This window comes from Pocillopora damicornis, chromosome 2 (assembly GCF_964200805.1).
Source record: "Pocillopora damicornis chromosome 2, jaPocDami1.2, whole genome shotgun sequence".
Taxonomy (NCBI): Eukaryota; Metazoa; Cnidaria; class Anthozoa; order Scleractinia; family Pocilloporidae; genus Pocillopora; species Pocillopora damicornis.
Window position 1 is genome coordinate 34,637,373 of NC_142671.1, and position 15,084 is coordinate 34,652,456.

At 39.4% G+C, this 15,084-nt stretch overlaps 1 protein-coding gene across 4 annotated transcripts in view; it reads left to right on the forward strand.

Moving 5' to 3' along the window:
• The window catches only part of LOC113670042 (uncharacterized), a 33,636-nt gene that overhangs the window by 13,589 nt on the left and 4,963 nt on the right, over positions 1-15,084 (forward strand). For 2 of the 4 annotated variants that reach the window (XM_089195634.1, XM_089195633.1), the window contains exons 7-26: positions 179-307; positions 524-576; positions 733-904; positions 1,585-1,755; positions 2,513-2,647; positions 3,923-4,135; positions 4,372-4,518; positions 4,737-4,874; positions 5,939-6,040; positions 6,884-6,993; positions 7,503-7,682; positions 9,232-9,303; positions 10,398-10,507; positions 11,486-11,654; positions 12,029-12,091; positions 12,257-12,405; positions 13,196-13,310; positions 13,747-13,897; positions 14,481-14,607; positions 14,915-14,972. In XM_089195634.1, coding sequence (XP_089051760.1) covers positions 179-307; positions 524-576; positions 733-904; positions 1,585-1,755; positions 2,513-2,647; positions 3,923-4,135; positions 4,372-4,518; positions 4,737-4,874; positions 5,939-6,040; positions 6,884-6,993; positions 7,503-7,682; positions 9,232-9,303; positions 10,398-10,507; positions 11,486-11,654; positions 12,029-12,091; positions 12,257-12,405; positions 13,196-13,310; positions 13,747-13,897; positions 14,481-14,607; positions 14,915-14,972 — 2,564 coding nt within the window. Of the gene's footprint in view, positions 1-178; positions 308-523; positions 577-732; positions 905-1,584; positions 1,756-2,512; positions 2,648-3,922; positions 4,136-4,371; positions 4,519-4,736; positions 4,875-5,938; positions 6,041-6,883; positions 6,994-7,502; positions 7,683-9,231; positions 9,304-10,397; positions 10,508-11,485; positions 11,655-12,028; positions 12,092-12,256; positions 12,406-13,195; positions 13,311-13,746; positions 13,898-14,480; positions 14,608-14,914; positions 14,973-15,084 lie in introns of those variants that run through there. The other 2 variants (XR_016183475.1, XM_089195635.1) reach the window with 2 other exon arrangements.

Consider the following 15,084-nt stretch of genomic DNA (forward strand, 5'->3'; position numbering starts at 1 on the left):
GAGAAATCATCAGTTATCGAATCAAATATCGAAAATGACTACTTTCTGGCGAAGTTGAGCCAAGAGTTTTTTCACAGTTACCTCCCCTACTAGTAGAGAGAGCGACTCGTTTTGATCAACCAACGAATGACATTTACACAGTGCAATTTTCCATGTTAAAAGCTTCTTCTCTTTCCAGTCTTCTTTCAGCTCAAGGCTTCAAATGAGGTATTTGGTTGTTCCAGTGGCGACTTCGTAAGGATAGAACACGTGTGTAATGGAGTCGCCGAGTGTCCGGATGCTTCTGATGAGGCGAAGTGCCAGAATGGTGAGTTAATAAATCCGACTTTTTCAAGTAACTGAGCTTTCACTAATCTAACCACACCCTACACCACTCTTCCCTTCCTCCCTATTTCCCCCTTTCCTCTCCCCCCCCCCCCCCCCCCCTCATCGCTCGAACGAAAAAGAAAGGGAAAAAAACCATCGGAGACAAACTTACCTAGAAATAAATACTAATGATTTCTGTTCCACGTTGTTGTTTTAGTTATTTGTCGCGATGAGGAAGGGCAGATTCTAATTCTAAAAGATGTTTGGAAGGTAAATTTTCATACTTATGGCAAACCTTGTAAAAATTCCACCCTTAGAATAACTAAAGCATTACACTATTTTATCATTTGGAAAGCTTAGCGTTTATTTTTTTTGGAATGTCAGCTCGAATAACATTTGAAGAATTCATTGTTAACATCACTCCAGGTGTCCGACTGTCTCAGCTGCGAGTGTATAGAGGGTCGTCTAAAATGCCAGAGGACACTTCAAGTCATCTTCCCGGGCAAACACTCGGCATATGTACCTTTTACTGAGTCCTGTGAACAACCAGGGTGTAACGCTGTGGAGTTTATTAAAGCCAGGAGAGAATCTTGTGAAGGTACACGTAAGGTTAAAGAGTTAAACTTAATTTAAGCCGAGCTTCCTTAGAGATCATTTTAACCAAATTAGCATACACCATCAGGATTCGCTTAATAGATCTCTACTTATCAAAAACGGCTACTAAATGTTGACTCGGGCGGAAATTGAAATCAACGCAAAAACCATCCGCAACTATTTGGAAACCTTAGGAACTGGTAATTTTTCATCAGCCGGAGGAAGGCTGGGAGGTTTTGGTTGGGTAACAATAAAATTTAAAGGATTCCCCTCTAAGGCTCTGAAGTACTCCGCGATAAAAATTGATGAGGACTGGTCCCAAACATATATTTATTTCAAAACGTGCGGTATCAGCCAGGAAAATTCAAATCGAAAATTAAACAATTTAAGTATAAGTTTATTTTAGGATCAGCATACATTCCCGACCAAGGAGACATCGGTCAAAGTAAACGGTCTCCGATCATATTTTCAAACATTTAACATTGCTTTGTTTTGCTTGATTTTTTTTCATTGCTTGATTGAAACTGGTAAAAACCGGCCATTCTCAATTCTACTCTCTTAAATAAACAACACAGAGAAATTAAAACTACCGTATTCTACCACTTCAGTATAATTTAGCTCAACCCCGTTACCTCTGATATTGTCATTTTTTCATATCCATATAATAAATATTTCTTTACTCAGCAATTGAAACCGTCGAAGGTGGCCACATTTTGTCACGAGGAGACAACTGGGACTACCAAGGGTGTCAGTTCCTCTTTGTAGGACACAAGCGGATCACAGGGTGCCCACAAATGTCTCTATCAACCTGTTATATCTACAATGGAGCAGTCTGTTGTGCTGAGAAATGTCCAGGTAAAATATTATAGATACTGAACTGATGTACATGGCCAATTGCGAATGAGAACAACGGTTCCGTTTGGAAAGAAAACGATGTTAAGCACTTTTCATATTGATAAAGTCATTAATAATAAAAAGGAGTTATTTACAAGGCATTTGCTTTGTAACTACCTAATTTTTAAATCTAAGCGAACTTAATGGACCATAACAATAACAATAATAATAATAATAATAGAACATTCCACAAGGTGGCTCGTCCTCTCCACTGTTTCCAGGTCGAATTTAAATCAGGAATGTCAGTTTTTGTCGAGGGAGAAAAACCGGAAGACTTGGAGAAAACCCTTGCAGCAAGGACGGGAATCGAACCCAGGCGAGCGCTCTCACCTCTGCACTATTCCCACTCCCCGCTCTCCCCTCCCTAATCCAAATGAATTAACAACAATGTTATGATCTTTTTGGAACGATTATCTGTCAGTTTTCGAAAAAGAAAAGAAAGTTATGACAACAGCCAATTGGAATCAAGGTGAACATCAGCATTAGCCAATGAGAATGCAAAGTAATAATTGACAAGATGCTATAAGCGTCGGATGATTGACACGAGAGATTGACTGTTTTGCATTTGATTTGTACATGCAGCGTGCGAGTTTTTTGGCCCTATCACAAAGTGGTTAGTGTATTGAAGCAAAACGAAAGCAATTACTAATTTTCATACAGCATTTAATTAAAAAATTGCTCTCAATTTCTCACTGAAGGCGCGTTTTGTAATTCATAGCACTACCACAACTTGCAAGTAAGGTGCGCTGGGGTATGAAGGTGTGTCCTGGAGGACTTCAGTTGATAGCCAGTGATGATCAGTGTGACATTATCGGCCCGAGTTCCCTGCCGGGAAACGGCTCCTGTAAAACGGGTAAGTTTTATTGATTTAGAGCGAATTCTAAGAATTCTAGTTCTCATTTTCAAGCTGTGTTAATCTTCTCCATTCTCAGCAGATGTTCTTTATTTTAGGTTATTACTACTTTCTTTGTTGTTCGACTACCCTAGCAAGAGGTAGTTAAATTAAAGTTATTCTACACATAATTTGAGGTTGGTCTTTAAGACGTTTGAGATCAATAAAAATACCGAGACAAAGGTCATTGACAGATCGTTGAATGCAGATTAAAGAAGGCAAGGTATATCGCCGAACAACTGCCGTCGTGACATCCAAATTTATCTTTCACTAGTTTGTATCGAACTGACTTAGGCTGTATCGAAACGACTTAATTTCTACGTGTTTTGAATCGATTTTGTCCATGTGTTGAATCGATCTCTATCAAATCGAATTTTATGGAAATGACCGGACTCCTCACAACATTAATATAACATTACAAACAAACCGAACAGAACGACCTAACTTCACTAACGGATCGAGACCAACCAATCACGACCAACCTACGCCACTCTAGTCTTCCAGCTGATAAAATCCCGGCAAAAATGACCATCAGTTTATACAAACCGAACTAAGAACATTCGACTGACAACAACTATTCACTTGCCTTTGATGATGACTTCTGCTCAGGTTGTCGAAACGTCAGTCACCACCACCGACAATAGTCCTTATCATGACTCAACTCACCCACACGATCAAACTACGCTATTACATCCTTCTCTATTATAACCTAGTCGCATTCGCTTGTCGAGAATGGACGTGTGACATAAAGTTTGTGAGTTCTCTCGGAGCAAATGTCCAAATATTAAACAAAAAAGTTTGTGCAACTTTGTGAAAGAACCAATGTATGGACGTCAGCGGCAGTTAAGAGAGAATAAGTTAATGAGACTGTATGCCTTTGTAAGCCCTATTTCAAACGTTATCACTCTCAAGCTATTTTTAGACCTGGATATCTGGTCTTCCGAGACCAATGTACATTTACTTAGTGTGTTGCTTGACGTCTCAGTGAAGAACGCATAGAAGCCGTGTGGGATCATGGGATGCGCACGGGAGAAAAATTGGCAATATTGGATTGACCACTAGTTTGGATCCGCCTGGATCTCCAAGGGGAGTGTGCCAAAAAATAGCCCTAGGGGAAGTACCATAAGATTAAAGACCATACGAGGAGGGAGGAGAGAGGGTTCCGTCTCCCAACTCACTCATTTCCTGTCAGAGCAGATTTTTTCAGTCCCTATCTACTGACGATTTGTTTCTCAGATGCCTTGGGTCAGGGTGAGGATGTAAATACATATATCAATGGAAGCACCTGGTCTATTGGTGACTGCATCGACTGTTACTGTTACAATGGCGTTATCTCGTGTTCTAGAACGTTGTCTGTCATTACATCTAATGACACGAACACTGATAATTGTAGTCAACCGGATTGTGACGTAGCGGCGTTTTTGAAAGCAAATAGAGGAATTTGTAAAGGCAAGTGATTGTGATGGTAAAGCCGAATACCTGCATAAAAATGGGAAACGAGCATTTTTCAAAAAGGTCTCATCCTGTAATTACAAGTGCTGCAATTAATTCTAGCTAATTTTCTCTGCGAATTATAATATATTTTGTACCTTAAAGTTTGTTTACCACCACAATTCCTAAGATAATTACCACACTAAATTTAAGTTATCCATTCCTATGTAAATGACTTTTCTGCATTATGTTAGTATGCATTTGGAGAAACCGAACTTATCCGGAAGGCTACCGCTGGGCAGAGAATGGAGTTGACTTCTTTTGCAGCTCAGAAAAGCAGAGAGTGAGGCCTGGATGCTACTTGAGAGCTGATCACGTACAATGTACAGGGGCTTTTACAGGTTTGTTCCATGGGTCACTAACTATCGAGACATCCATCGTGTCATAAGGACTTTAAGGGACATACATTTTTTTTTCGCCCAGAAAAACATGCTCCTTTAAGCTACTTTTTTAACATTCCCGATAACGTGAACGTCGAAAAATAACTATTTTGCTTTGCTTTATACAAAAAACTGTTCCGATATTTTTTAGACTGTTTGTGTTTCTACACTTTTTTCAGGAGTACGAAACTTATCACTCATATCTGATGAAAGATTGTACCTCTGTAAGAGCGGAGATGAGATAAGATCACTTAACGACAGATGTGATCAGAAAGCAGACTGCAGGGACGAGTCTGACGAGAGAGCTTGCGTTCAGTGTAAGTGTAAATGGCAATGACTGAGACCTGGAAACTAGTCATCATTTTTCGTCTAGGGGGAGGGGTTCGGAGGATAATGGAGGATCGTATGGTCTTCTGGGGGAACGGAAGGGAAGATCAGTTGTCGTCAATAGAATATTGCAAATAAAAGAGGGACTTTTGGTAAAATTGACTGCTAATGAACTGCTGATGGGAGGGAATCATAAGAATAAAAAAGAGTTTTCTGGGGGATCAGATAAATTTTGCGGCGACACTACAGAGTCAGAGAGTTTCCGGGGGCTGTCACCGGAATTTGAACCGTATCATCTTGTAACGCGCGAAAAAGTTTTCTTCAAAATTATGAAGACCACTAAATACTAGTTTTGCAAGATAGAAAGGCATAAAAATGAGGAGAATGAAGCGAAAAGAAACGACGAAGGTTGAGGATGGAAAAGATTAACAATAGATTGACAATGACAATACATTGCTAATAATGAACTTGAAAAACTCTTCCAAGTTTGCTAAAAGCCACACGCGCAAATCTGGTGATACTTCCTATACCCCATGAAAAAGGAAAGGAACTAATCTGAGAATAAATAAAATGGGCCAAGGTCTTGAAGCATAAATAACAAGTAAAAGAGTAAAAAAAAAAGGGTAAAAGTCACGTCTGTAACAAGAAACAGACAGTTAGGTCAGATAAAGAGAAGAGCGCGGAAGATCGCCAAACTAGCTTTTGATCGCAATAAACCTTCAACTGATGTCGAGCGCACCTTTTACCTTTAGGACCTGGTCATTATTGATCACCCTGGTTGAAGTGGGGGGGGGGAGATGGTAGTGGTGGATAATTTTTGTTGTGGTGGTACGATAAAGTTGGAAACCCCCCCCCCGAAATCCTTAAACCCTCCTACTTTCCAGGCGAAAAACAGTGACTGGTGTTTGATCTTCCTCTTATAATCATGCTGAATAACATCCTATTATGCACTTTGAAGATGTTGATTACAGAAGGGAAAAAAAGCACTTATGCCTTTTCAAGAATATTTTGTGTGAAAGCTGTTGTAAAAGGAACTTCGAAACAATTATTTCAGATTTCTGTCCATTTTACACGAAGTTCAATATTTACTGGGAAAGAGCTGCCCTGAATGAGATTGTTGTAAGGAACTGTTCAGAGGTGGATCCAGAGTTAGGAGGTAAGAAAAATGTTTTGATACGCTTCGTCGAAAATTGTTATTTTGTGATTGTGCTCAACACAAATTTAATTCCCAAGGTCTGATTGTTAATTCTCCCCTAAGCTTCCACGCGTTACCTTGTGAATAAGCTTCAAGAATTTGGTGCGAGATGAAGGCAACATATTCTGTCTGTTAAGTTTGAGTGTTCTCATTACCTGTTCTCTGTGTAGTGTATGTATATTACAGTGAGAAGTTACATCTTAATCACTTCTGGGATTACAAGGGTTAAAAGGAAACAATATAACTCCTAGAAGTCAAAAGCAGTGTCCAGTTGTACGTAGAAACCAGTTTCCTGCTTTGTTGCACTTCACATGGCACTTTTTTCCTCCGATAAAGGAGTATGATCACTTGGGTGAGGAGAGCACGTCCTGAAAAGTCAGTAACATTGACCGAACCGCTTCAACAAATTTTTCATAAAAAGGAAGTGAATTGACTTTGACTATCATTTCGTTAATCGAAATTTTAGTCATGAGCCTCGGCCAGTAACAGTAAATGTCTTTCCTCATCAGTAGGATTACGTGACCCAATCAGTTGTTATTCCAAGGTCCAGACTTTGTTCTGTGCTTGTGTTAATTTTTCTACCATATCCTTTCATTGTGTAAACCCGATACAAAATTGAAGTAGATCTATGGAGCTTACTTCGTCAGGCATTCGCATAGGCTTACAGCATTTGCTGTTGGTTGTACTTGTCATTCAATTAGACTTTGAATCACCATCATTAGAGTGTTAAGATAGAATTAATATTGTTTCTGCCTCAGAAACAATATTAATTCTATTAATTTCTTTATTTTAATTTGGCCACAGGATATTTCACGAGCCGTTGTTCTTCACAAAATGGTCGTATGACAACGTGGAGTTTCAAAGAAAGCTGTTTTTGCGAAAAAAAATCTCTTCGTCAGGAATTCAGGCATGAAGTATGTAGTAGCTTGATTCCGATGTATTCTAATCCTTATATAGGTTAATAGGTTGTATTCTAATCCGCGGTTGTTTGAAACGCGATACATGACTCAATTGGAATAGCAAATAAATAAATCAAGCTTTTAATTTATTTCCAATTTTTTTTTTGTTTTTGTAAGTGGGGGGACGGTAAGCTTCTAAAGAAACTTTGGTGTTGCGTCAATGAGAAATATAACAACTAAGATAATTTGGTATTGTCAGTTGAGTTGCGTATGTAAATCGGCCATCGTATAGGGTTTGTAGAATTCGTCGTTCACTCTGACAAAGAGCTAACGCGCGAAACATCAGATTTAGAACTCTTTACAGTGGCCATGACCCAAATGCCGTAATTAAAATAGTTGGTTTGATTCGCGCTCGTACGAACGAAGAAGTTAAGATGATCGTCATCATGTTTGTCATAAAGTTCATCGGGTAAACAACTAAGTTTGCTGGAACTAATATAAGGCTTCTCTCTATTCATTTTCAGCTATCCATAATGAATCTAACAAACATTTTGGAACTAACAAGAGCATTTGTGAACAAGGCCACTAACTTTACAAACAAAGAACTGTTCTTTAATTATCTGAGCCTTTGGTTTAAAAGTGGAGCTCTTCTACTAAATCCAGTCAACCGTTCCAACGATATGTTGGCGCTCAATTTCTCACAGGTACGAATTTCAGCCTTAATCATAACCATTACAATTTGCTCAAACGTGATTGGTGCATCAGCTGCTTTATATTTCACTAATCATTCTGTACAGTTGTAATCGGACAGTTGGTTGTTATCGGATACCTGTAATCGGAAATTTGAAATAGCCGACCATGCTAAGTCCACTCAGCTAAATCCACCAATCACAGAATTGATCAGAATATCCATAGCAACAATCACTTACCCTTAAAAGAAAACTGGGAAATTCCCAAATTTTTTGCGTTAGACATTGTCCCTATTGGAGATCTTTGTCCTAAATGTTTTTTTTTCCGAAATTGTAATGGTTATGATTAATTAATTGGTAACAGGACTTCGTGTCGTCCAATTCTGTCTGCAATCATACTCGTGATTGACAAATCGGACTCTCGCCTCGCGCTCGTCCGATTTTGTTAATCACTCGTACGATTACAGACCGAATTGGACTCCGCTCGGTCCTATTACCATTATTTATTACCAAATGACAGACTTTACATTCTTTGTCAGTTTGAAATTAAATACGCGCCTACTTTTTTAACGAAGAACATAGAAATTGTTTTTTAAAGGTATGGGTATTTTTTTTTTAATAAATCAAGTAAAAGTCTTCCTTAGAGGTTTGATTTATCTACACTAGTTATCAAAGAATTAAAGAAACTCTCATGGACCAGTCGCGTTTAATAACCTTGGGGTGAGGGGTCGAAGGATCTTACATTGGGAGATTACATTAATTTCAGGGGAAACGGAGGGAGGAATTAGTCGTCGCCAACAGTGTCTGCAAGGGTGGACCATTGAAGAAATGTAAAATGGTTTCCGTGTTTACATAGCCTGATAAAAACACGCGGAAGGTTGGGAGAACACGAGATAAGCGTAGGAAACCACGACGCAAAACGGAGTGGTTTCCAGCTTATCTCGTGTTCTCCCAACCTCCCAAGTGTTTACATCAGGCTATGTAAACACGGAAACCATTTTTCATTTCTTCATTATAAAATAACTAATGAAAGAGCCTCTTCTTGCAACGAAGGAAAGCGACGTGCTTGTTGTTGTTGTTCATTTGGCTTTTCGGCCGTTTCCTGAATACTGGGAAAATTAAACTCCAAAGAAAAATTAGGAAAATCTTCTTCTTCCATTACTGTACTCAAAACAAATTTAAAGAAACTGAGTTACTGCTAAATAAATAGCAGGGAGAACTCCGCGAGAAGATTCAGTATGAAAACCGTGTTTACATACGCTCATGTAAAATGGTTTTTATGGCCAATCAGAGCGCACGTACTATTTGAATCATTCTATAAAAAAGATTGACTGCCAATGAGAGAGGGGGGATCATTAGCAATACTAAAGAGCCTGGGAATCATAATGTGACACAAAATCCTGACCCCCACCCTAGTGATAAATAATGACTGCTCCCTTACTGAATTTCGAAATGCAGATGCAGAGGGTAGCCTTTTTTAATGATTGTCTAGGGGTTCATTTTCTTATTGACCTTTTATAGGATTGCGAATTATGAGCTTTTCATGTATGTTCTTTCTCTCAAGGCCATGTTCCAAACAACTCAAACCGAAAACGTTTTCAAGCCTCAGTCAGACTCCTTTTGTCCCAAAAAAGTGGTAAGTATGTGTGAAACATATTGTAAGATAAGAAAACGCAAAGCTAAAACAAGAAAGTAAATAAACACGCAACATAATAAAACAGTATTTGATAAGACTTCTGATTTGAAAGTAATATTCCATCTAAAAGACTTGTTTATAATTCTTGAAACAAAATTAACCAACTTTATTATATCTCCGAGATTTAGACTAAATTAGTACGTGCGCTATTATTGGGTAATTTAAAGGGCCGTGTTTCACTGTACAGCCCTCTCAAATCAAAGTTTGTTTAAATTGAAATCTTTCACCTCTACTTCACCCCAGAGATATTATAGATATCTTGGCTAACCTCGTTTTCTCGGTCTGCACTGCAAGTTACGGAACCTCGTTCTTCCGCTCGGATTTATAAATAGGAGCGGGAAAAGACTCGGTCTGTAACTTATACTATCGACCTCGAACTCGGTTTGGATGAGGTAAGTGTGCTACACACCTTTAAAGGAGCTACGCCACATCAAGGTTTTCTTTTAGGGGGTGCTAATTTTTTACTGACGTAGATGAGCATTAAAGCTAGATGGCTTTAACCAATTCGAAAACGATCAAGGATAAGGACTGTTGAGAAAAACTAAATTAATCGCAAAAGACGAAAATCCACAAACGATGACAAATGTGACAATGATGATGATGATTATGATCTAATAAATCTGTGTGGCATACAGGACCATTCGTCATCGCTGCCTTAGTTCAGATGTTTACGTGGTCCAGTTTGTCCACTGTTTCCAGGTCGAATTTTGAATTTGAATGTTGGTATTGAGGAGCGAAGAAATCTGGGGGACATGGAGAAAACCCTTGGAACAAGGCCGTGAACCGACCATGATTAACTCGACACCAGGCCCAGAACCGACCATGATTAACTCAACGCCAGGCCCGGGAATCGAACCCAGGACACGGTGGTGGGCGGCGAGCACTCTCACCACTGCGCCATCCCCAGTTATTCAAACTCGATTCGAGAAATTTCAAACTATATAAAAAAAAAAACTTTGCCATAAATTTGAGTTTCTATGGATGTCGAACTTTTTTTAGTCACTAAATTGTTACCGTCTTTGTTGTTTTCGCAGACGTACTGGCAGCGCTGGTCATTAATGCAAGATATCAGGGAATTTAATTGCGGGGCCTCAAATCTGACGCATACCTTCCGGTTTTGTTTCGCTCCGATACCGATGAAATAGTAAGTCAAGTAAAGACCAATTACTTTAAACTAAAGTGAAAATACGTAGCACAATAATACTGACAAGTGAACGGCAATTGCTAGAGAGATGCATAAAAATAAGCCAGAAAATTTTAAGACTTCTTCACCAGAATTTTTTTTTTCATCATCGTAGCTCATCTACAACGATGGTATTATTAATGATTGTTATCACCTGCATGAAAACTATTGATTCGAGGGTTTCATACAAATCGAGATTAAGTTGAAATAGTGAGTGAAATTCGTAGACTTAAAGAATAGACATTGATCGACTTGGTGTATTTTTGGTTGAATTCCGTTGAGCAGCTCATTCCAATTCCCATTTTTTTCCTCACGTAGTAAGTGATGTAACGCACTGTATTTAAAGCAACACAGCAGTCAAACATCGCCCATGCTCGAGAAGATCAATTCCGGCCGACCGCACGCGAATTTCCCGTGGAAAATTTCGAAGAAAAACATTAGAAACAAAAGATGCCTTCAAAAAGAAGCGAAAGAGAATGGAACCTTTCATAGAAATCTTTAAAAGGAAACAAAATTAGGGAAAATAAAAACTCGAGATCACAAACTTATTCAAGTACGGATATCCTGTTGATTTACCATTCTGTTGTGACAGAGCAATTAGCAATCGCACGTCATCCGCAATTTAACTATTCCTTCTTACTTTGCCTTGATTGGTTTCGGAAACCCGGGCCAAACTCTTAACCAATCAGAATCACCATTAAAACCAGTCGTAACAAATCACTCGCGTTTTCCCGCGCTCCAGACAGCTTGAAGTCTCATTGGCTTCCTGCAATATTTTCCTCAACCCTTTTTGGCTATTGGTATCTAGTTTTTGTTTTACGATACCCATGGGAATGCTCTCGCAGTTTTGAGAACATTAATTGTAAAGAATGGACTCATTCCTTATTCATTGCTGTTTTCCATGGAATTTATTCCCATATACTTCTGTATATCCTATAGTGTATTTCCTCTTCCATTTATCGGAGGCAACTTAAGCCCAGAATCTCCTCCTATAACTATCCATTGGCTGCGATCGGTTCTAAAACTGAGGATTGATCCAAATCAGCTGTCCTTAGGAAGTGATACTGTCAGCTCCCTTTCACTTCCTCCGGGAAACATCACTAGCGAGGTGAGTAATGCACCAAAGAAAAAAGGCCGCCGCGAATTCTAACGTACGAGGGAAACTGATTATGTCTGAAAAATTCCTTTTGAGGGAAATTACCTCAAATTTCAGTCAGGATATTTGTGTTAATTCTCTCTATCCCAGGGGTATTGACCAAAAAGAAAGTTTTTACTTCAATATCCACCTATCTCTAATAATAATATAGGTACTGATATGAACCATAGGTTATCATTTAATTTCATACTGAATTCTAAACCCAATCGAACTCACTTATACTTTTCTCAAAATGACCTTTATTGAGAGCACATCTACCTTATCAAGCGAAATTTAAGGAGGAAAGCTTTGACGCAAAGAGCACCTCCTGTTTTTTCTCTCACTAGATGAATTTCAGTCGCGTCCTTGTTCCTCTTCAACGTTTCAACTGTGCTTGGATTGAATATGATGTAAGTCAAATAACTTTTATTACAAACGGTAAAGAGTTAGATCGTTGGTGCTGAGGGGGGGAGGGGTCGGATACGCCTTTCATTCTTTTATGCAGTAAATTGGTGGCCAGTTGCCAATGTTGCGGAAACTTTCGTTGGTTAAATCATTCAAACTTATTTTCTCAGGTAAATGGGACGTTAAAAATCACAGCCAGGGAAGTTAGAGATGAAGAAAAAGAGAGGAAAGCTATGGCTAAAATTCACCTGGATCTTATTCTCAGCGGCATTTCTACAGTGGTTGTTGTAATTTGCTTAATACTGCTTTCCTGCCTAAGGTACTCAGTCAGTTTGATACTCAGAAGTGTGACTAATGTGCCCATCAATTCGACGTTTCAGCATCCCACGGGCACCTTACTAGCATTTGAATGTCGTCTGTAGCCGGGGGAGGGGAATTGGAACCTTGCTGGGATGGGGTGGGGCATTCGAACTGCAAGTGTCAAGTCTTATTAACGTAATAAACGTGTTTTAAAGGAGGAGTTTAAAAGTAAAGAGTCTGCTTTCGTGAGCTTTTTCGAGCGCAAGTTTGGCCCGTGGGGAGGGGGATTTGAACACGCTCATCTTCTAAAGTTCAAACGCCAGGGGGGATATTGAAGCTTCTAATTGATCAACGCATTACACAGTAATCGGACTGCCTGACTGACGACTTACCGGTTGACTGCCTAACCACCTGAATGACTCGGCTATCTGACTGACTGACTGACTGACTTGCTTACTAACTGACAGACAGACAGACAGAATGATTGTTGTCTGACTTGCTGACTGGTGCACTGACGAACTGACTGGCTGGCTGGCCGTCTGACTGATTGACCGACTGACTTACTGAACAACTGTCTGACTGACTAATTTACCGACTCAAAGAGTGACTTGCTCGCTTGCTGCCGTACGTTCAAATGTGGACTGACTTCCGACTGATGGACCAGTAGTTAACAGTTATATATATGTCTGACCAGCCGAACTTTGAAATGTGCCTACCCTTTGGTCTGCAACTGATTTAATAGCACAAACATTAATTGACGATGAAGTACCGATTATATAGCTGACGGAGTGACCTCTTTTCTAACACAGGATAAGAAACTCCGAGAGAATATTTGTTCATAAAAACCTTTTAATATCCATATGCCTGGTTTACATCGTGATGATTTTAGACTCGTGGATTTTTACAAACAGGAAGCAGACACCGGTGAGTTTTACTGATCCTGATTCTTATGAAAAAATCCCAGTATAAGTAATGTACGCAATGGCTCGAGCAGGGTCGGGAAAAGCTGCGCAGCCCAGCGTATGTCCCCGCGAGATATGAGGAAGGAAAATATATAAGAAGTGAGGAAGAACGAGAAAGAAGGCGGTCCCATTATGAAATGCGTATTGACAGGCAAGTCGGGTCGGACCGTGTGGACCAAACGCAGCGGAGTCCGTGAGTTGTCACCACGAGCCAAATGTTTTCCGTCCGGCCCTCCCGCTCAGATAATAAGAACACATCGTTTCCTTGATAGGTTTTAGCAAATCTTGTAGAAGCCTATACTCCTAGTTTAAATTGGATCTTTTTTCAGCTTGAAAAACCCAGATTTAATATGGCAACTAGACATTTCTTTCTTTTTTTTTTCTTTGTGATATTGTAGAAATTATGTTCAGCTATAGCTGTCCTCCAACATATAACACACACCGCTATTTTCACGTGGATGTTGGTTGAAGGAATTCATCTTTACATCAAACTGGTGAAAGTGTTTTCAGTCCACAAGCTCTATATCACATACGTTGTCATTGGGTGGGGTAAGGCTCTGTTTACAGCTTTTATCATCTCTCTCATTTGGTACATGCACTATGATCGGTCAGCCTAGCGGACCTTAGCGGCCCATTAATTACTGTACCGCCCTCTAAACTTAAATTATTGTTTGAATTTAAATCTTCTCACTCTTTTAATAACTATCTTAGTAACCTCGTTTTCTCGGTCTGTGCCGTAAGTGATGGAACCTGTTTTATTTTTTCGCTCCAATCTATGGCCCGTAATTTTAGCGCTTGGGCCAAAAGTCCGAGCGGAAAAAACTCGGTTCGTAACTTACAGTAAAGACCGCGAGAACGAGGCTACTGAGAGGAATGTAACTTAGATGCTATACCTCAGTCTTACCTTATATAATGTAGTGTGTGGTGTTATCCTGGCTTTTCTCTTCTTATGGTGTTTGACGCGACATTTAGAGCGGTGTGTCCACATATAGTAGTTCTGCAACATTACTGCCGTTAGACTTGACATTGGGATCATAACCGGAAGGAAACTTTTGTTTACAATTAGACTAACCCATAAGCGGGGGTACTTTGATCTGGGATTTCACAGTATACCAACCTCCTTTGACCACAGGTTTACCAGTTGTTATTGTGGGTCTAATAGCAGCCATCAGACCTGTGACATATGATATGAGTAAGACATACTACAAGGATGTCATGTGTGGATCACTGAAACTTTCAGCGGAGATTATACGTGACAGGTTGGTATAACTCTCCAACTTCCACGATTAGGACCATTAACTGTTTCTTTTAACTGCCACACTTTTTCTTTTAAGAGGCCGGTGTGTTTGATTTATAATGTTTTGAATGTCTGTTTCTTTAATTTTTTCGGATCGTAAAGGTTTGGTTCACAAACTCTTCTATATCGATTTTTCTATTATTGTATTTTCTATTTTTTTCCTTTTCTTTTGCAACAAAACGGAAAGTTCCAAGTGAATAAGTAAAATGCATTGATCCGCTTTCCTTTTTCCTTACTTAGTCATGTTGGAATATTGTAATCTTTTCAAGGTGCTGGCTTAATGACGGTGAATGGCTGCATAAAGGACCAATCTTGGCAATTCTCGTGGTAGGCTCAACTTTCTTTCCCAAATCAATTTTGAAGTAACTGTTTATGTGTTTTTTGAAAAGTCCAGCTTTTTTCTTAGACTATTGATTACTTACCGCCGGGGTGTGAGGGG